General features: G+C 55.3%; 1 protein-coding gene across 1 annotated transcript; it reads right to left on the reverse strand.

Annotated features, from left to right (window-relative positions):
- Positions 1 to 117: 117 nt before the first annotated feature.
- C24H6orf132 (chromosome 24 C6orf132 homolog) lies at positions 118 to 15,059 on the reverse strand. Its single transcript, XM_069876207.1, is given in 6 exon segments — positions 118 to 1,036; positions 1,276 to 2,758; positions 2,879 to 4,235; positions 4,562 to 4,637; positions 10,092 to 10,207; positions 14,859 to 15,059. Coding segments are annotated over 6 exon segments (3,360 nt in total). The 5' UTR covers positions 15,052 to 15,059; the 3' UTR covers positions 118 to 901.
- Between the last annotated feature and the right edge of the window lie 7,349 nt (positions 15,060 to 22,408).

Below are 22,408 nucleotides of genomic sequence, written 5' to 3' on the forward strand. Positions count from 1 at the left end.
TTATGCGGGTGTGAAGTGGCAAGGGACCCCTCAAGGAAGGCACCGCTGGCACAGCACCGCGGCGAGTCGCTGACACCCACCAGCTGACAGAGGAAAGGGACTGGAGACTGGACATGGAGCAAGGTGCTTCACAGCCACCCATCACAGCCTTCTTCCATGGAGAAGAGCCGCCAGCAGGAACACTGACAGTGACCAAAAGGAGCAGGAAAGCCAGGCTTGTGCTCCCGAAGCTGCTCCCTGGAGAAGAGGGCTCAGACCAAGGGGCAGAGCTGTGCCCGGCTCACCGGGACAGGCACTGAAAGCCAGGAGCTGTTAAGGCATCGACATAGTTCATTTGCTCGAGGCTGTTGCAGGCGGTGGGGACAGAAAAGCTCAGGCTCTAGGCATCCCAAACTCCATTTCCACCCCATTGGCCTCACATTCTTATTGTGATTCCCCTACAATTCGCTATACGCTGGCTTGCTCCCACAAGGCACATCTCCCCGCTGGTTTCTCCCCACTCCTAAGCAAGTGGGATTTAAACCAGCTGAAAAAGAAAAGCAAACCCAAAGCAGTCTCTCCAGTAGCGATGCTCTTTAAAGAGAACTAAGAGTGCTTTTTGACTTTCTTACAAGACCTACCAGGGAACAATACAACGGGGGGAACAGGAGAAGAAAAAACACATTTGCTCACGTAACAGGACAGCAGCCAGTCCTCTGCAGTAACCACCCTCCGTAATAGTCTTTTGAGAAGAGTCCAAGTCCCAGGTTCTCCCCCACCTTCTCCGTCAGTAGATTCAAGCAGCGCGTTTGCGGGCTGGGCTGGGATCATCCCTGGTGCCTGTGGAGGACCCGACCCATCCAGGCACCTGCTCATCCCTTCCCAGTGGGATGAAGGTGGAGGAGCAGCCCTGTAGGTGACCCTATCGGTGGCCGCTCTGGTAGGCGTAGGAGATGGGCTGTCGTGCACCGGGCCTGACCGTGAAGGTGTTGGTGGGTCCACTGTACGGCGAGGTGCCATGGGCAGGTCTGGAGGGAAAACAAAGTGAAAAAAATCACTAAAAGCCAAGCAAACTCTTGGTTTTCATTCAAAACTTCTTTTTAACCCCACTCCCCTCCATCGCAGCAGGAGTTTTACATTGTCTCCCATCTCAACACGGCAAGGAGAGGGTGATGGGTGCCAGGGTTATGGCTGGACCGCAGGACAGCTGCATCCCGGACCAAGGCAGTGGGTCCAGCCCAAGGTCCAAATCCAAGGGACCAAGAGGACAGGGGAGGGCTCAGCTCAGGAGAACACGCACCTGCCAGCGGGTGAGAAATCCCCATTCTGCCCCTTGCACTTGGCCTCAGCCCCGGCGCTGCTGTAGGTCGCGGCCTTCGCAGTCGCATCCAGGGACGTCCTCCTGCCCTGCGTGCCAGCGGGGCCATTCCGGTGGGCAGAGCCGAGGCGGCGGGCGGCCTCCCCGCTGCCGTAGGACAGGGGGGCCCGGGGCGCCGGGGCCACCCGGGGGTACGAGCTCTCGGGCTCCGAGACGTACAGGCGCTTCTTGATGAGCGGGCGCGGGGTCGGAGCGTGGCCAACGTAACCGGCAGAGCTGCTGCAATCTGGGTACCGGGGCGTGAAGTCACTGTTCCTCCTGCTGTTCTCCGAGGGCAGCGGGGCCGGCGGCTCGCGGTTGCCCCCGTAGCCATAGCTTCGGCCGTAGCCGGGCCACCTGAAGTACCGAGGTGGGTCCGAGCTCCGGCTGTAGTCGGGGAAGCTGGGGCACTTCAGGCTCTCTTCTCGGCTTGGCCGGGACCCCTCGGCCTCGTCCACCTCATTGCTGAATTCGGGAGGCGGGGGGATAATCCCAAAGTCCAGCACCGTCTCCCCATTCTCCTCCTCATCCTCCACACCGTGCCGGGATGCGCCCAGCTGGTTCGGCTGCCCCAGGTCGAGGAGACCCTGCAGCAGGCTGGAGGCAGCGGCTCGCCGGGAGCAGGGGATGCTCGAGGACTGCGCTTCGCCCGCTGCCCGCGCATCCCTGCCCTGCTCCGAGGAGCTGGAGAAGGATGCAGGTTTGCTCCATCCTGACCCTGCCGCACCCGCCCCGGGTGGCCGCGGCACCACGATGAAGGAGCAGGGCTTGGATTCATGGCGGTAGAAGCTGGTGGAGGTGGTATCCGACGAGGCGCTGCCATATTTCAGCAGTGGCTTCGCCCGCGGCACGGCTGCCGCCTCCCCACCCTGGCGGCCCCGCTGGGCACGCTGCCGGGCTGCCAGGAGCAGCGCCATCGGGGAGCCTCGCTCCACCAGCTCGCCCGTCACAGGGTGGATCAGCACCTCCTCCTGCCCCGCTCCCGAGGGGCTCGGCGGGCGCCGGGCTGAGCTCGTGGGGCAGGGCGGCTCCGTGGGGCCCGGGGGGCAGGGTGGCTCAGCCGAGCTGGCCCCAGCCCGGTGTACTTTGTACTGGAAGACGGAGGCGTCCAGCTGGGGTGCTGGGCTCTGAGCAGGAGAAACGGGAGGCGAGGGGCAGGTGGGAGCAGGGGGCTCCTCTGCTGCTTCCTGAGGTGGGTCTGGGGGGCTCACGCTGCTCTCAGGGGACCCAGGAGCAGGGGTTGAGGTCTCTGTAGCCTGGCTAGTAGCGGGAGCAGGATGGTCCTCGTGCCCCGTTTCATCCTTCTCCATGGCAGCTACTGGCACTGGGAGATGGCTTGGGGCTGGTTTTGGTGGCACCAAGTCATCCGGGCCAGGGGGGCTCTTCCTCGCGTCTGGGGGGCTCTTCCTCGCATCTGGGGGGCTCTTCCTCGCGTCTGGGGGGCTCTTCCTCGCGTCTGGGGGGCTCTTCCTCGCGTCTGGGGGGCTCTTCCTCGCGTCTGGGGGGCTCTTCCTCGCGTCTGGGGGGCTCTTCCTCGCCCACAGGGTGCTGCTGCCATCCTTGCTGCCCTGCTTCTGCCCGCTGAGCCCCGTGGCAGGTTTCCCTTCTTTCTTCAGGGACAGCACAGCCTCCAGCTCATTCCTGATTTCCATCACGCTGCGGGCCTGCGTGGTGGCGTTGCCGTCTGGAGCAGGGGGAGCCGTGCTGGGAGACCCCTCCTTGGCACTGGGGGCTCCGACAGGCGCCTCCTTCTTCTCACTCTGCCCTCCCGTGAGCGACCGCGCATCCTTCCCAGGGGGTCCGGCGAGTTGGGGTCCATTGAGCCTGGACTCATGGCTGGTGGTGTGTTCGGCAGTGCCGGCCGCGGGCCGGGGAGCCACTGGCTTCTCCATTGGCCTCTCATCCCTCCGTGGGGAGCGCAGGAGGGCCGAGAGCTCGTCCCGCAGCTTGTTCAGGTTGCTGGCATCCTTCCAATCATCCTCACACATTGGGTAGTCTGGAGGTGGAAGGTCCAGGTCGTTTGCAGAGAAAGATTCAGGTGTTGGAGGAGAGTCTCTCTCAGCTGTTTTTGGCTGTGGAACCTTCTCCGGCTCAGTTGCTGGCGGCGGGGACCGGCGACCAGCAGGATTGGTCCCCTGGCCAAACCCTGGCTTGGGGCTTAGCGGTGGGGGTGTGGGCACAGCCGGCTTCGCGGCGGTTTGTCTCAGCAGGGGATTCCTTTGCTCAGCTTCTCCTCCTGCGTAAGCCTTGGCTGCGGGTCTGATGGTGAAGCAGGGTGGGAGAGGCGGCCGGGCATGAGGCTGCCGGGCGGGCTGGTTCTCCTGCACGGGGATGGAGGAGGAGCGGGCTGGGGCCGGCGGGGGCACCTTGAAGGACCTGGGGAAGGTGAGGTGGGGCTCGGGGCACTGCTTGGGCTGCACGCTCTCCTTCAGGCTGGGCTCAGCCGGCACAGTCTCGGCAGGGCAGAGCGGCCCCTCGGCATCCGCTTGCCTCGTGTTCAGCATCGTCTCAGACTTCCACTTGGAGATGCCGGTGGTGAAGGGTCCCAGGGCACGGCTGGGCTGCGAGGCACCCGGCGGTGCTGGTGGGATGAAGTCTGGAGGAGCCGGTGTGCTGGGGGAGGACAGGGCAGAGCCTGGAGGTGGCGGAGGTGCCACAGAAGGTGGTGGCGGCACCATCTCAGGTGGTGGCGGAGGCGGTGGCAGTATTTCAGGTGCTGGAGGGGCTGGTGAGGCCGGAGGTGGTGGTGCAGGCGCTGGCGTTGTTGGAGGGGGCGGTGGAGGCACGGATGGTGGTGGAGGGATGTCTTCATCCAGGTCATTCTCCTCAAGAGCCTGCGGGCGCAGATCCCCCACCGAGCTGTACATTCGGTGGTTCCCATTGATCTGAGAGCCAGAGCCTGAAAGGAAGAGCGAGAGCACCGTGGAGTGAGTATCTTCTCCATCAGCACAGCAATGGCCAGCATCGCCCCTGGCCAGCGATTCTAGGAAGCCAGCTTTTTAAAGTGTGCCAAACCATAACAGCCACTATGCCTCACCTCTTAGAAATTAATTATTTTCCAATAATTTAAAAAAACAATTAGTAGCAGACTCTTCTAGCATGAAAATCTCATGATCAGACTGTCTGCTCCAGAGCTCCTTACATGCATGCTTCCCTCCCCGAGTGCAGTGCTGGGCACTTAAGGCACTCAGCACCATCCAGGGCTCGACCAAGAAGGTCCCTTACCAAGAGTTGCTTTTTCCTCAAAGCCTTCTGGCACTGACGGCGTCGGCACAGCCACCCCATGGGACTCCTGGGCATTCTGCAATAGGCGAGAACACAGACCATTTAGCTACAAGTCTTAGGAGGAGCAGCTGAGAGACCTGGGTCTCTTTAGCCTGGAGAAGAGGAGGCTGAGGGGAGACCTCATCGCTCTCTGCAGCTCCTGGAAGGAGGTTGTGGTGAGGTGGGTGCTGGGCTCTTCTCCCAAGAAAGATGTGATGGGATGAGAGGAAATGACCTCAAGTCTCGCCAGGGGAGGTTTAGGAACAATTTCTTCATTGAAAAGCACTGGCAGAGGCTGCCCAGGGCAGTGATTGAGTCCTCATGCCCAGAGGTGTTTAAAAGCCAGGCAGATGAGGTGCTCAGGGATGGTTTAGTAGTGGGCAGGAATGGTTGGACTCTATGAACTCAAAGGTCTTTTCCTACCAAACGATTCTATGATTCTTCATTTTACGCCCAGGGTGTCAGAGCAAAGCGCTGACAGTACGCCCTAGCCTGGATAGCCGGCAATTTGTCTGCACAAACAGGAGCCTGATGGCATCCAGGGCTGTTCCTGAGACACAGAGGCCCCTGTGGTTGATGGGGCTCAGGGGGATGGGGGAAGCGACCAAGGCGGCACAAGCCCCAGGCACAGTTTCCCTGTGCTAGTCGGGGCTGGAGAGGAGCACGGCTGTTTCACACCCAGGATTAGGGCTCCCCTGCCCACTGTCAGCACCGTTAGTCTCTCTCCATCCGTGTTCCAAGCACATTTAATCTCTCCCAAGGGGCTGGTGGGTTTTTCTCTCCAGCAGGCGCTGCCAGCTCATGCCATAGTCACACAGTGACGTCGCAGACAAGATTCCAGCTCTTTGGGAAACCGGCACCAGCATCTCTGAACACTCTGGGGAAAGCGGCTACCTGCGTGGTTTGTGTTTCACTCTCAATTACTCCCTTTGCGTTCACACTGATAACTCAGCAGCGCATTTAGCTGGTCCGGGACCGTGCAGTTAGCAGCCTACACGTTTGCGAGGATGCTCACAGCCAGGGCACTTTGGATAATTACAGCCACCCACCCCGAGATATTCCTGGCCCGCTGACTCACCTGGAGTGCTGACCAGGGCTCCTACGCCCGCCAGCAGCAGAAAGCTTCTCCTTCCCGTTAGTGACTCAGCAGTGAGATTGCTCTGCAGAGGGACCCGAGCCGCTCACAAAACGCACACGAACACACCCGTGTCCAAAACACAGACTGCTGCTGAACCAGGCTGTCAGCACAGACCGAGGCAAGGGGCTGGGCTTTATGGAAATAACGCTCCATGGGGAGCAGCCAGGGACTCACCACCCCGTTCCCAGGCTCTGGGGTCTCCCCCGTTGCGCTCCTGCTCACCCCAGGCAGCTGTGAACATCTCGATGTGCAAAGGGAACGTTATCCTGCTGTCTGTCTGCACCCTGGATTGCTGCACACCAAAGCCTAGAGAGCGACTGAGCCCCTGCCCTTTGCCTTTCACTGGCATTAGCACTATTTTTACAAGATTCCAAAGTCTCCTCGTTCAAAGGTCAAGCTGGGTTTATCCAGCCGGCCCCATCCAGGGCTCGGGCAGCACACGAACGTTATGCGCTGCCCTGGGCGTGGGGAGATCGGGAGCTGCTGGTCAGAGCTGACTTGAACGGCAGCAGCCTGGGCTCCTTCAGACGAGCCCTGGGATCCCTCAGCTTTTGCAAAATGATAAGAAAATAGACACGCTTGGCTTGCCTGCAGATGGCCAATGGTCCTCTATAGCCACAAGGGCGTGAGCCAGGTATCGGAGAGCCAGGAGGGAGGGAGTGGGAATTCACAGTCATACAACCATGGAATGGTTTGGGTTGGAAGGGACCTCAAAGATCATCCAGTTTCATAGGCAGGGACACCTCCCACTGGATCAGGGTTCCAAGCCCCATCCAGCCTGGCCTTGAACCCCTCCAGGGATGGGGCAGTCACCACTGCTCTGGGCAACCTGGCCAGGGCCTCCCCACCCTCACAGCAAAACATTTCTCTCCAAGATCTCATCTCCATCTCCCCTCTTGCAGCTGAGCACAGTTCCCCCTCATCCTGTCCCTGCCCTTCCTGATCAAGAGCCCCTCCCCAGCTTTCCTGGAGCCCCTCGCAGTGCTGAAAGCTGCTCTAAGGTCTACTCAGAGCCTTCTCTTCACCAGGATGAACAACCCCAACTCCCTCAGTCCTGGAATCACACAACTGATCAGGTAGCCTTGTGCTGATGGAGAAGCCAAGCTCTGCAGGGGCGCTAGGATAGATCTGTTAGCAGCAAAACATCAGCCTAGGTGAGTTGTAGAGCCTTATCTAAGACCTCTTTACTGGTCCCAAAGACGCAGCGCAACGCTGAAGAAAGATCCTTAACTTAAACGGAAAGCCAGAGGGGAGACAAAAAGCCAACAGAGGCACTTTATGAGTCAATAATGAAACTGTCCAGAGTAATGAGATAACAAAACCCACCAAGAACAAACAGCCAGCAGTGCCCATTTGCTATGGAAATCCATTGCTGCCAGGCTCTGGAGCACACTGAGGATCCCTGCTCATTTACAGGGAAAGAAAGATGTCTGGGAATGAATTAAAAACAACATACGCATCACATGTTTGGATAGGAGTAGAAAGGGATGGCAGTCGGAAGAGATCTATGCAAAGCTGGAGGAAATGGTGTTCACATTTCATAAGTTTTGGACATGTCATTTTGACAAGACCTAAAAACTGGGCGAGCCTGTTTCACACCAAGAATTTCTGTTGCATTTTGCTAACGCTCAGCATCTCGCCCCGAACCCACCCATCCTCACGTCACGAGCTGGCTTCTGAAATGGAAAGCATCCCCAGCACGCTGCCGGCCTCCCGAGCTGACTGGAAAGATTGGTGTGTTTGCTAGGGGTGTGCCAGCCCAGCACACCTCCAGCTGATTCAGAACAGCCTGCTGCGCTCCGGGTGGTGCCAGGAACCTGCCTTTCCAGTTCGCGGTACCTCCACGGGGTTTATGTACGCCGAGGATCCCGCTGGGGCCAGCTTTCACTGTAACCACCAGGAATCGCTTTTCAGTGCTGGAACAGAGTTAGGTATCATGGAATCATAGAACGTCCTGAGCTGGAAGAGACCTACAAGGATCAACAAGTCCAGCTCATGTCCAGTGGAGGGGAGCCTGCTTGTCCTCATGGTCCCCAGCTGTCCTGGTCTTGCCAGAGCCTGTGCTTTCCATTCATTAAATGAACTAGGTTTAAGGCTGCCTGTTACAAAAAACACACCAAAACACAACTGCTTGGCATCCTGAGATCTCACAGAGAATGTGAACAGCTACCCCTAAACTTGTTCTGAAGCACAGCTAGGGCAGTTTGCTGCTTAACTAAAGGAATTTTAGGTAAATTCCCCAGAGAAGCTGTGGCTGCCCCATCCCTGGAGGTGTCCAAGGCCAAGCTGGATGGGGCTTGGAACAACCTGATCCAGTGGGAGGTGTCCCTGCCCATGGCACGAGGTGGGACTGGATGGGCTTTGAGGTCCCTTCCAACCCAAACTATTCTGCAATTCTATTTTATTCCGCTGGGATGCCAAGGCTCTGCCGCACCTGCCGTGCCAGGGGAGGGCAGGGGGACGTGGTGGTACCCAAGAGGCTGGCAGCGAAGCCCCTTCTGCTGCAATCCCTGCTGTGACTCAGCTTGGGATTCCAGGCGGTTCAGGGTGAACGAAGCTGCTCCGTGCGGGCACACGAAGCCCCGCAAGGGCGGCTGCCGGGCAGGGTGTGGGCACCCTCCTGACTCACAGCTTCGCAGGCGGCTGCTTCTCAGCCTCCCCCCGTACAGGAGAGCTGAGGGGTGTGGTGGAAAGAAAGGGTTAAGGCGGGAGCTGCAGAACAGCCCAGTGCAAGTATGCATGCGGCAGCAGGAGTGTCTGTGCCAAGTCACATCATCATCAAACCCAATCAAAATAATGCAAATACCCAACACAGACTGGTCCTTAAAAAATGTTGCTTATTCCTGCTCGTTTCTTCAGTCAAACCTGTTACTCTTGGAAGTAAAACACAGGAGAGGGACCCTCGTACGGGCAGCTGACGGGAAAAGAGCCCTGTGAGTAACAGGAAAGCACCATGGCTGGGGTGACAGCCCTCCGGGGGTATCCCAGGCACATTTGTGCTGTTTATTCCTCTACCACATGCACTTACAATCACAGAATCATTAAAGTTGGAAAAGATCTCTAAGATCATCCAGAACAATCATCAGCCCAGTCCCACTGTGCCTATTAAACCATGTTCCAAAGTGCCACGGCCACACAATTTTTGAACCACTCCAGGGATGAAGACTCCACTGCCTCTACTAGTAAAACATACGAAACCTCTAAAAAGATGCAAAAGACCAGTTGCATCCTAAAAACCTGATAATGTGAGTGCCAGCTGTGGTCACACCCTCAAGTCTGTGTGCCCAGAGCAGAGTTTCCCAGGCACCCATCCTACCGTTACTTGACTCGGAGCCCAAGTGAGACCTTTCACCTGCTGTGATCTTTTGGAAGGCATCACACAGGGCACAACCCTTTTGCAGAACCCATGTAATCCCATAACCTCCTAATTATGCTCTCAAATAGATATATAAACTCCCTCCCCAGTTGTCCTCCAGATGACACCTGCACAACCCCATTAACTCCTAATTGCACCCAGGAGACAGCAGGCCAGCCCATTTTCTGCTGTTGGTGATAGTTTCTCTAAACAAGGAGGATTTAAAGGGAAAAAACATCCCTGGCACTCAGATTTTTGTCAGGATGAAGGGCTTTTAAGTGTTTTGCTGCCTTCATCAACCTGCATGCATCAGTTCAGACTTAGCTATTGCCATCTCCAAGCTACCTCTGAGCAATTCCACCCTTCACTGCACCCTTCAGGGGATGAGAGCGCTGGGAAGGTGGGATACGAGGGGGAGGAAAGCCTGCTTAGCACCTGTGGCAGCAGAGCACTGGAGCCAGCCGTGAGCACGTGTGGCTTCTGGGGCTGGGTTAGAGCCACCTCTGGGTCTGGCCACGCTGGCTCTCACTGCTCCAGTCCCCACCGTGGCAGCTCTGCACGGAATGGTTTCCCTGGCTGGAAAATCAGCCTCCCAGCCGCCTGCTGCATCGCCTCCTCATTCCTCTGCTGTAAGGACAGCTTTGCTATTGCCCTCTCCAGCAACTGGCCTGATCCAGAGGGAGATACCACCAGTATCAATTAGAAAAATGCAGCGCTAGTCAGATCTATCATCTACGGGCTCAGCAAATGTTTTAATTGAAAATACAAGTCTGGTGATGCTTGTGTCTGTCGCCCAAGCATCTCACCTATGTTCAACACAGCCTTGTACTCAAATCACCTCCTAATCCCTGCTATCCAGCGTTATTATAGAGTGGTTTGGCTCTTCATTTATTTTCTCCCCTCGGGTGGAGGATGAGAGCAGCAGCCAGCCCAGCTGGTTCTGGGCACCAGTTACTCGTGCTGCCGTAACGAATCCCAGCAGCGAGGCGGATACTCACGAGGGGTAAGAAAGTCAGGAGCGGCCGGACTCTCGGACGAGGTTTCAGGGTTGCTGTGCCAGAGTCAGTTGTTGTCCCAAAGCGATTGTCCCCGTAGTACACTTCAATCACCTCACCTGGGGGAAAGAAGAGACTGTTAGCAGCAGCACAGGCTTCGAGGCAACAGGAAAAACAACACTGGACACCACCTTATGTTAAAAAGCACTGTGAAGAATTTGCTGTATCAGCTCCAAGGAATGGGCAAACCCCATCAGACTGAGGGTGTTTTGGAGCTGAGCTGATAGGAAGAGAAAGGTCCTAGGTGAGCAGGACCCTGCAAAGGTACTGGAAGACCTGACATACTCCTGCACACTTCCCAGAACTCCAGATGCTCGAGTTTAAGGAGCACAGTCATCAAGGCTTTTCTGAGAGTCTTATTTCTAACAGTAGCCAACATAAATTTACCTAAGGAGCATCAAAAGTTAGCACAAGCACTCAATTCACTCCCCACCCAGATTACATTTAGAGAAGGAAAATGCTTCAGGAGCAACTGGATCATCTCTTTGTAGCGTCGCAAGGCTCTGACACCCAGGAGAGCAGGAGCAGGTCCAGGGCTGATGCCCGCAGAGGTGACCAAACCCAACTCGTAAGCTCAGGCTGGGATCAAGGGGAGAGGCAGCAGCAGGGTCTGACCACCAACCACGCCGGCTGCAGGGAAATCTCTGCCTTCCTGCTGACCTCTGTGGGCAGAGCAGCCACACCAAAGCCCAGAGCTCCTTAGGGGTTCTCCACGCAGCCCTATCCAGACACCAGGTCCCTGTAGTGCAGAGGAGAGGGACAGCAGAGGTGTCCCTGCCCGCCTGCTGGTTTGTGCAAGCAGGACCAGGGTGAGCGAAGGGAAACGCTCGCTGCATCACTGGGACACAGGGGTGGAAATGGCACACATAAAGGAGGCTTTCCCATCCGTGTTTTGCTGCCACGGGCTGAAGGCAGCGGGAGGGAGGTCCGGCAGCTGCTCTGCCTGCTGTGGATGGACACCTGCACCATCCTCCACTTGCTGCTGGAGCAATTTGTTTCTGACCCCTGATGCGGCTGGCACTGGAGGACAAATCGTGCTTGCCACAATGCTTTCACACTTCAGCCTGGCTTACAGAGAAAGGCTCTGCACTTCTCCCCATGAAACACTCCTATGCATGGAGAGGCCGTGGCAGAAAGCAGTCAGCGACCCTGGTGTTGGAAGAAGGAGAAGTCACCAGTTCCCAGCCCTGTGCATCAGTTCCCGGTTCCCAGCCCTGTGCTTCTACCTTGAGCCACACCTTTTGGGCCGGTTTATTTCTGACAGTGAATAAAGCTCATAAAATTAGTTTAATTACGTTCTTCGTGTCTGATTAACAGTGGGAATTAACAAGCAGAAGAAGCACAGAAGCATGTAAACCCCACCTTGGCTGGGAGGAGATACACAAATACTTGGTAGCCAAGGAGACCAACATTAAAGGAAATGGGAAGTTTGAGGAAGGAGGGGAGAGCGAGCAAAGTGATTGTGATCAGAAAGAAAACTGCAGGAGGGTTCCCACCTAAGAGATGTCGATAGTGGTTTTGGGGAGAAGGAAAAAGCAAACAACCTCCCCCTTCAACCCAAAACACAAACACCAAGAAGTAAACAGCTTCCCTGCTAAAAAAGTTGGAAAAGAGTCCTCAAATCCAACCCCAGGCTGCAGCGTGGAAAACAGATGCAGTTTCTGTCAAGTATCGTTCAGCAATTAAAAGCTGAGGAGCAGAAAGGGGAAGGCTGTGTGGGCTCTGAACGCAGGCAGAGGGGCTGGGCTGTGTTTCTAAGCCTCCAAAAGCCACAGGCAGCACTCGCTGAAGAACTGCCTGTCCAAGAAGTCTGCTGCACCCGTGTCCCTGGCCAAGATCATGCAAACAACTAGCTGGTGCCACAGCCCCAACCACTGCCCCTGCTCCCTCACAGCCCCTTGTTAGCCCCAGGCACAGCCTGGGCCCTCCACACACTGCTGGACCCAGATCGTGCAGGTGGAAGCTCTGACCAGGGTCCCTGACCCATCACCGACCGCCATGGCATGTAGTTGAGGCTGTCACCACGTCTTTGTCCTCCTTGGACAGGTAGAGATCAGCCAAGAAGCTCCCAAGGAGTTCACTGAGTTCAGTGGAAAAATAAGTGTAGGGCAAACGCTTGTGTGTGTTCCCACAGAAGACAAACACTTGGATGAACACCTGGAATGAAGAACCCGGCCACGCCAAGGACTGGGTGCAAGCTCCCTCAGCCTCTGCTGAAGCGATGGGTTTGCAGGCAGATGAATTCCGCGTAACATTGAGATGTGCCAGAGTCCTGCAAGGTTGTCCTTTCTCCCACCGCTACACCCAAAGTTACCCTGCGACAGACCCAGGAGCATCCATATTCCTGTCCCTCTCCTTATGGTTAGTCACAACTCCCTCTCCATTATCCCAAACCTCTGACTCTACAAGGGATTCTTTACCAGAAGGACATTTTCTTCAGCTTTCGAAACACTTGTCAGCCTGCAATCAGTTAGTGTGGTCCTGCCAACAACTGTCCCACCCTTCCCTGCCCAAGGAGGAGCCACCGGAGCCCCCGAGGACAGCACAGATCCCACAAATAACTATTACTTTTGCATAACCCCTTGGGTGACCCCACACTCAGCAAGTAAGCAACAAGAATTAAGGCCAACGCAGCATCAGAGCTTGGACCCAGACAGCTTTGTGGAGCAGCGATAGAGTAGTTCAGAGACTTGAAACGAGAAGCGTTTTATATTAAACAAGACACCCGGTAAACTCAGTGAGAAACCGGATTGAAGATCACAAGGTCTTTGATCCTAGATTACTAAGCATCGCTACCCTGAATGCATTTAATTAAAGGAAAATGAAGTGCTTGTAGTTGTGTTTTCTTTGCTAGATAAACAGGACTTGCCTGCTAAGAGCCTGTCACCTGTAAGACCTGTGCTCTGCCAGCTTTGTTTCCTGGAAGGAGGGATCAGGAAAGCCGCTGTCGGAAGCGGCTGGCCCTGGCTACACACTTGGGCCACTTTTTGACATCTACCGTGTCCTGGAGACCTTTGGGTCCACTCAGCCACTGGAAATAAAACAAGCAACCTGCAACTCGTGTAATGGAACTTCTTCCTCCTTCGGGGTTGCATCACCTGGAGTGGGCGAAGCAGGTTTGACACTGGGGTATCCACAGCTCACAGCGAGGAGGCAGCATCCGTCGCTGCGTTCAGGAATCTCTGAGTCAGTGACAGGCAAACCTACACCCATTGCACATTGCTTAACGTGTGTTTACTTTGCACGAAAAGCTAAGGTGGGGATTAGCAGGAGCGGTGGACTCCTCCTGGCAGCGGCGACGGCGCAGAGCTACGCGGCGTGTATTCCACAAATAAGGGATGGGGCTTCACAGGGGAGAGCGAGGCACCGCGGAAATCAAGGGACAATGAAATCCACCCCTTGTGAGGAGCCCACCCCTCACTCCCCACATGGTCACCCAGCCCCACACAAATTTCATGAACGACATGAATGCCAACAGGAGGGAATGAACAGCTTTGATTTACACTGAGATTTCAAGGGCTCCTGGGTTTTACTCTGCAAGCTGAGCTGCAGAGCAGTTCCCCACACCTGAAAGGAATCCCTTTGTCCCGCAATTAGAGCCACGGAAATCAGGCTGGGAATAAGCAGACACAGCCAATTTTTTTGTTGCTTTTTTTAAATCCAAACCACATCAGAGGGAAGCATGAATCCTCCTTGGGTTTACGACAGTTAGAAATCAGCAATTTTCCTTTTGTGTTTGCGAGTTACACGAAACTGACTGTCAGATTTTCATTTTATCTTAGCTTCCCCAGCTCGGCCCGCAGGGTGTAACCACCTCACGATGGACACTGCTCCGCGTCTCACAGCTCAGCAAGCAATTTTTAAGCTTGAAAGCATTTATCAGAAACTTACAGCCACCAAACTTCATCCACCAACTGCTATCTGTTATCCACCTGGCTCCAGCACTATTAATTTGGCTCCCTCCTACACAAGCCTCCAGGGCACAGGATTGCAATTTAAACCACGGAGAAATACAAATAAATCCTGCGGAATATGTAATCATAGAACCATGGAATGGTTTGGGGTGGAAGGAAACTCAAAGCCCATCCAGTTTCACCCCTGTCAGGGGCAGGGACACCTCCTGCTGGATCAGGGGCTCCAAGCCCCATCCAACCTGGTCTTGGACACCTTCAGGGATGGGGCAGCCACCACTAACGGGGACAACCAGGGCCTCCCCACCCTCATCATGAGGAATTTCTCCCTCATGTCCAATGTAAACCTCTCTCATTCTAATGTAAAGCCATTCCCCCTCATCCTATCCCTCCAGGTCCTTGTAAGAAGTCCCTCCCCAGCTTTCCTGGAGCCCCTTTCAGTACTGGAAGCTGCTCTAAGGTCTCCCTGGACCCTTCTCTTCCCCAGGCTGAACAACCCCAACTCTCTACAAAGTCGCATTTGGAGCCCCCAGCTCCCTCCCTGCACAAACTCCTCCAAGAAACTCCTTGACAGGTAAATAACGAAAACCTGGGAAGGAGCAGAGCTCGCACAGCGTGGGAAACAGCTCCTGGAAACAAATAAAACCGCCTGGCAGCCCTTTCTCAGCCCGCCCCGGTCAAGTTCAAGGTCCCGCAGCCGGGGGAGCCCCGAGGCGGCGGGTGCGGAGCCCCGGGGGCCGCTCTCGGGGCTGGAACCTTAAACCTCCCCTCGCAACCCCCGCCAGCTCCCGGTACCGACCGGTGCCCGCCGAGGACACCTCCTGCGTGAAGATCCAGGGCGGGTTGGTGGCGAAGAGGGACGAGGAGGACGAGGAGGAGGCCGAGGAGGCGGCGGGGCCGGCGTGTCGCTTGCCGAAGAGGCGGCTGAAGGTGCCCTGCACCGAGTGATGCTTCTTCATGGCGGCCGAGCCCGAGCGCTGCCCACCGGGCATCCCCGGAGGGGCCCGGGGCCGAGCCGCGGCCGGGGCTGCGGGGGGCGGGAGCACCTGCGGGACACGCCCACACAGGTAACCACCCCACCTGGACACGCCCCCCACCTGGACACGCCCCTCACAGACAGGCCACGCCTCCTTGCTCTCTGCATAGACCTCATTGCTCTCTCCAACTGCCTGAGAGGAGCTTGTGGAGAGGAGGGAGCTGGGCTCTTCTCCCAAGGGACAGGGGACAGGATGAGAGGGAATGGCCTCAAGCTCCGCCAGGGGAGGGTCAGGCTGGACATTAGGAAAAAATATTTCACAGAAAGGGTCATCGGGCCCTGGAATAGGCTGCCCAGGGAGGGGGTTGAGTCCCCTTCCCTGGAGGGGTTTAAGGCACGGGTGGACGAGGTGCTGAGGGACGTGATTTAGTGATTGATGGGAATGGTTGGACTCGATGATCTGGTGGGTCTCTTCCAACCTGATGGCTCTATGATTCCACGATTCTAAACCTCCCCTGGCGGAGCTTGAGGCCATTCCCTCTTGTCCTGTCCCCTGTCACTTGGGAGAAGAGCCCAGCTCCCTCCTCTCCACAACCTCCTCTCAGGTAGTTGCAGAGAGCAATGAGGTCTCCCCTCAGCCTCCTCTTCTCCAGGCTAAACACCCCCAGCTCTCTCAGCCCTTCCTCATCAGGCCTGTTCTCCAGCCCCTTCACCAACTTCGTTGCTCTTCTCTGGACTCTCTCCAGGGCCTCAACATCCTTCTTGTGGGGAGGGATGGCCACGCCCCCACCCGTGTGGCCACGCCCCATCTGACCACGCCCCCAACCATCAGGACGCGCCCACGAGCCGACAGGCCACGCCCCCGACGCGGTAGCCACGCCCCATTGGCCAGTCACCCTCACACTGCCTGGCCACGCCCCAATCACGTGATCGCGCCCACACTCATCTGGTCACGCCCACTGCCGTGTAGCCCCGCCCCCAGGCGCGCGGCCCCGCCCTCCTCCATGGGGCCCTGAGGGGCTCAGTCCCAGAGACCCGGCGTGAACGAGGCTGGAAGGGCTGCTGGAGCTCATCCCGCCCACCCCTCCTCTAAAGCAGGGGGCAGCCTCGCTCAGCAGGGCTGGGGTGTCTCCAGAGCCCCTCCAGTCCCAGCCCATCCACGGGCAGGGACACCTCCCGCTGGATCAGGGGCTCCAAGCCCCATCCAACCTGCCCTTGAACCCCTCCAGGGATGGGGCAGCCACCCCTGCTCTGGGCAACCTGGGCCAGGGCCTCCCCGCCCTCACAGGAAAACATTTCTCCCTAAAACCTCATCTCACTCTCCCCTCTTTCAGCTGAAACCGTTCCCCCTCGCCCTATCCCTGCCCTCCCTGACAAGGAGGGAGGTCTTGTGAAGACATCATCAGGATCCAGGATACTTTCGATACAAAAGCTTGAATACAGCTGTTCTTGACTCCAAATCATTTCTCGTTTCACGTGCAAAAGCAAGGGTCTAACATCGCCACGATTTTCTGCAGGTAAAACCGGAGTTAATGGGTAACATTGGTTATTAATAAACCCTGGAGAACTTTAAACCCAAAAGCACTGTCAAAACATTAACTGTGAAACACAGCTTCAGGGTAAGACCATCCCAGTTTATATCCATGTCTATTTCTACTACGTTTTGAGAGTCAAAATGATACAGATTGCTTTCCCCAGGCATAAGGGCACTTATTTAGTCACTTTGAAATTAAGCTTTTTGCAGCTTTTCTTTGCTACAAAGAACAGAGTAGGGGAAGGCATTAAATCACACAGAAGCAATGAGAAATGAGCATTGTTATGCTATTTCTAAAAGAAAATCTGGCATAAATTGTCACAAAATAAAGAGAATTAGCATGAATAACAAATGCAGAAAGGAAGGGAGAGGTGAAATGTTGTGCTGTGTGGATTCAATCTCGCGGCTGCAATGAAGGGGCTATAATTATTCCAGGCAATTTGGTCGGGTCTGCAGCTCCATCCGGCTCGTTGGATGCCGTTTCCCAGCGGGGATCGAGGAGGCTCCATGTGCTCTCGAAATCCGCTCTCAGAGCAGCAAGCGATGCTGCCGGGACGGCTCCGTGTGCAAGGGCTGCAATTAGCGGGACTCGCACCCTTCCCGACAGTTATCTTAACTGCGCTTTGGGTGAGACAGGGAGAGGGACTAATCCTGCAAGAATCCAACTGCTGCACGCCCGGAGCTCGCTGTGCAGGGAGCACAGCGCGGGGACCCATGGCCATGGTTTAGCAGAGACCTCCCCATCTCTGGAGGGGTTCAAGGCCAGGTTGGATGGGGCTTGGAGCCCCTGATCCAGTGGGAGGTGTCCCTGCCATGGGCAGGGTAACAGAGCTGGATGGGCTTTGATGTCCCTTCTGACCCAAACCATTCCATGATTCCATCATTCAAGGAAGACAGGCGAGGTTTGCACAGTCCCTGACATCCACAGTCTTTGATGGACTAAACTGAGCACCATATGAAGAGAGACAAGGTCAGGGAAAAGTGGAAGGAGAAGATGAACTATTTTAAGAAAAGAAGCCAATAAAACCCACGGAATGAAGAACACGGGGCTCCTGCATGCAGGTGTCCCACAAAACTAGAGAGACTTCAAAGGGGCTGCAGGGCTGTGGCGATGCTCTGTGGGAAGGGGAAAGCGTGATTCAGCTCCCTGACAGCTGCTCCCAAGGTTTCCTCTCCCCTGGGGCAGGAGGGATCCAGAGCTGCACCCGAGCCACCCCACCAACGACGCTCCTGCCTCACCCTGGGTGGTGAGCGTAAGAAAACATCCTCCTCACAACATGAAGGGATGTGTGTTTTGAGGTGAATTTATTATGCCAGTAAACACAGGCTGCTGAACAATTCCAAAAGAGCCTCCCAGTAAAGCATGAACCTCCCCCAGAAGCAGCTCAGGACCAGCAAGAAGAACGTGCTGGGTGTGGAGCTGGGCTGACTTCAGCACGGTGCAAACTCAAAGGACACAGAGAAGATGCCCACGTCGGTGCCATGACTGTATTTTTAGGGGAGAACTTTCACTTTGCTGCAGTCTCCTGAGCGACAGAGGCCACGCAAATCCAGGAACCGGTGGGCTGGACACAAAGCGCTGGAAAGCACTTGGAAGATCACCAGCAGGTTTTATAGCATAGAAATGGCCATGTGAGCGCTGCTCTGATGTAACGCACCGCGGTGTGGGGCTGCCTTTGATCCTGAGATGGGTAAACACCCCAGAACAATCTGCTTTTGCATCAGTGTAAGGAGCTGCACTGCAGATCTGACTTTGCAGGTGTGCAAAGTGCTTGTGAAGCACAGTTCCCAGCCAGACCCAAAGGAAGGAGGAGTGGGAGGAGAAATCCTCGTGCATGGCTGCAGAACAGCAAAAAGCACCTGTGGAAAGAGGAACAGTTCATGTCTGTGGCAGGGAACGGGTCTGTGCAGCAAAAGACATGATTTGTTGGGGGTGGCAGGGCCAGCAGAGCAGCCCAGAGTGCTCTGGGTGATGGGCAGCAGCGGTGGTTTCCATCAACTCTTCCCCTGTCCCATCAGCTCGGAAGAAACAGCACCTTCCTAATTTTCAGCCCCTGCGCTCCTCCACACCCTATGCCTGAGGAGCCCTGCTCAGCCTGGTGACACCTCAGTCGTCACCGTGGCTCTGCGCGTCCCTGGTGGCCTTGACAGCTGGCACTGCCCACGCTGCCTCCAGCCTCCCCCCCGATGACCCCTCGGAGGTCACAATGGCCCCGAGCAGCCCCCTCGGCTGGCGCTGACCCCCGGGACAGCGATGCCTCCAACCCCCACGCCAGGCAGCCCCGCGTGCCAGGGTCCCTGGCAAGGAGACAACCTCACAGGTGGGAGCCCTTGGCTCACGGTTTGGCAGAAGGAACTCCAATTCCCCTAGGAAGGGGTCTAGAAGACCCTTGCCTGTGGGTGGCCAGGGCAAAAGGGTGTCAGCGTGATGCATTGTCCCTCCCCTGCGGCACAAACCCGCCCGGCTGCTCGGCTGCCAGCTGGCTTCACCCCTGTAGCTGCCAAGGGCTGGGAGCAAACGCCACCTGATAGTCCTGGGATGGCTTCGCAGGGAAGAGCGATGAGCGTGGGAGCGGGGACTGGCAGCTGCGCAGTGCAGGGAGCAGCACCGCAGCCGCCCAGCGGAACGCTTCATCCAGGGTGGATGTCTGAACCCTTCGTGCTTCCCTGGTTATTGAAGTCACTCTTCTCTCCGTGACCTGACCCGTGGGGATCTCCCCTGGGAGGCAACAAACAATTTGGGAGGGATTAGGGATCTCTAAAGGTATGGCTGAACGCAATAGGATTAGGTGGGACTCTAAATTCAGGCACAGGGCTCCGGCAGTGCCAGAAATAGCGCTGTGGTCATTGAGCTGGTGTTTCCCCTCAAGTAAGACAATCACGTAAGAAGCTGCTCTCACCCGGGCACGAGAGATATTTCTGCCAAGCTTTAGATGCCCCAAAGGATGAGCAGGAACCCCCAAGGCAGACAAACCCCATCGCAAGAGCAAAGCCTGATGCCCGGCGTGGTGTCCTCCCCATCACCGGCAACAACCACCAGCCCAGGAGCAGGCGAGGCTTGTCCATCTCAAAAGCATCTACATGACTTAGCAGTTGGGTTTTCAAAGTAGCTACAGCTTCACCTCCACACCCCGATGCTTTAATAATGTTAATGCCTCCCTGCTGGGTGGATGCGGTTGCGGCAGCGCAGTCGTGTGTGTACTTGTCCCTTATCTCCCAAAGCGAGAAAAGCCATGTGTTAGAATCGTGCATCGAGGTGAATATAATAATTTCTGAACAAATGCAAGTGTGTACTGAGCAGGGATATGCAAAACATGCTGATGTGGTGTAAAATCTGCTCTTCAGGAGTCAAAATCCCACTATTTTATCCTCTATGGAAAAACAGGACTGATTATTCCTTGCAGCAGTAACTGCTGACACAACATTTGTCCTGACCTCCAGCAACGCAGCCTTTCAAGCATCTGCCAGGAGGCTGTCTTGGGGAAATGAGTGACAAAAAGAGGTAGTGAACCTGGGAGGTGGATCTGGTAATTTCCCTCCAAGGCTTTAAAGAGATTTCTAACGAATTTGCAGGTGTCCCCCTCTAATAGGTTTAGGGGCCAGCGCTCAGAGCCACCTACAAGGAACAGAAATAGAGCAGCAAGTAAGGCAAAGCGTCACGGAAACTAGGAAACCTCTTTACAAGGTTAAAAATAAAGCAGAAGACATTAAAGCGTTTATTTAGGACGCCTGGGAGTAAATCGGATAATTGCCAGGGGCAGAGCGAGTTTCCATGAGCACAGAGGTGTCATCAATGAAAACAAGATAACTGAGTCATGGTTAAATAACAAGCAGAAGTGCTTTCCCAGTCAAGCACAGTGTTGGAGCAGCCATGGGTGACAAAATGTTTCTGTGTCCCCTGGTCCCCCACGCTCACCGATGGCACTGACAGTGCTCTCCAAGGCTTCAAAGATGTGACCCAGCTGATGACAAGGAAGAGCTTGCCTCACAAGAGTCAACAACCCTGTTTTTCCCATTTTGGAGGGGGAAATATCCACTAAGATCTACAGCAAAAACAATTAGGATGGTGAGAAGGGGCGCAGGGTGGTGTTAGGTGCCTGCAGCGGGACCAGGAGCCTGCTGAGCTGGGTCTGCAAAGGATGATGCTGTGTTTGCCATCACCGATACCCTCATCTTGTGGGTCAAGATGGTTTTATCCCAGCTGTGGTTTGGAGAAGACTCTGCAAGGAGCATGTACTGTGGTCATTTATAGCTATTAGAAATGAGACCTTGATCTGGGGCTGGGGCTCCTCTGTGCCAAAACTTAGTATAGAAACATAGAATCACTGAGGTTGGAAAAGACCTCTAGGATCATCAAGTCCAGCCGTATCACCCTCAAGTGATGAATGGGTAAGGCAGGTCAGACCGACAGCAGGAACATCAAAAGCTTTATATCCACTCTGCACTGTTACAAATAACTAGCTGAGATGCAAGAGAGGATCAAGACCTCTGAGTCTCATCATGTGCGTTACCTCAGTACACTTCACTTTCTTTTCACCAAGTCGCTACCTTATTTCCAGTTCATTTGATTTTAAACTCGCTTTCTCTTTAAATAACACCTCCTTGGACTTTTAACCAAATAAAAATACCTGACCTCTCAGCATTTACCCTCTGTTGGCTGCCCTTGCAGCCAGCATAAGCCCTCTGGCTCTCCCGGTTTGCTTAACTTTCTGCCTTTTGGTCACCAGCACACCTTAAGCTCTCATGAGGGTGGAAAAGTGTGGGGGCAATCACAATGCATCTGTCTGGGTTCTTCACTCCACAGGTGACTAAACCACCAGAAGCCTCTGTCAAAGCCTGCAAAAGACCAAAGGGGATGGAGGACACCAAGGCAACACAGGAGGTCTCTCACACGCCACCCACCCCAACGAGCCAGCAGCCTCCAGCACATCATTGCAAGGACCAGACTTTGGACACTCGCATCATGCCTTTCGTTGCCCACTTTGGGGGCCGTCAGCCTGACTCCTTCAAGTTTGTCTTCTACAAACCACGCATCTCCAACTCGTACAGACCCTTCTACACCGCGCAGAAGCCAACCTGCGGGTACCACTACAACTGCAGCACCGATCACACCAGGAAGGTGATGGACATCTCAAGTGCAAACATTGTGAAATGGGGACCCATCCGAGGCACGAAGCGATATCTGAGAGCAATAAACCCTAAGCAATGAAACCAGAGACCGGTGTGCCTTCAGCTTCCCATTGAGTGCTTGATTTACAACCAGCAGTGAGCATGTGAGCTGAGGAACGAGTGGTGAGGCCATGTCACTGCTCCCCAGAAAAACACACAGTGTGGGTTTTGCTCTGAAAACCCAGTCTGACTTGTCCTGGCATTTATACCAACTGTTTTCACGGAGGTGGGTGTCAGCAGTGCATGGCACTGCAGGGATGGCCAGTCCTGCTCATCTGCATGAGCCTGGCCTTTGCACACGCTGCAAAACCTGGAAAAGGTTCACCAGCTTCTTCAGCTGAGTCTAAATTCTGCTCCCTCTTTGAAAGGACTTCTTTCCCTAAGCTTGCCTAGATGCAGGTAAAATAGTATTATTCTTAGTGAATGGAAAAGCAGGTTTCACTCCAAATGAAATGGCAATAGGAGCTGAAATTCAGCTGGCATATCCCTACATCTTTTCCCTGGAAAGCAGCGTGAAACTGTTGAGCGTTTGCTTTGCTCTTTTGAGGAACTGGATGCACCATTAGAAAGTGCTTAAAACAGTTGGTGAGCCTGTATCCATGTTTAACACAAAACCCTTCTGCCACTAATGAATGCTCAGCTATTGCAACCCCTCTCTGTGCTTTGGGAG

This window comes from Phaenicophaeus curvirostris, chromosome 24 (genome assembly GCF_032191515.1).
Source record: "Phaenicophaeus curvirostris isolate KB17595 chromosome 24, BPBGC_Pcur_1.0, whole genome shotgun sequence".
In the NCBI taxonomy this organism is placed as follows: Eukaryota; Metazoa; Chordata; class Aves; order Cuculiformes; family Cuculidae; genus Phaenicophaeus; species Phaenicophaeus curvirostris.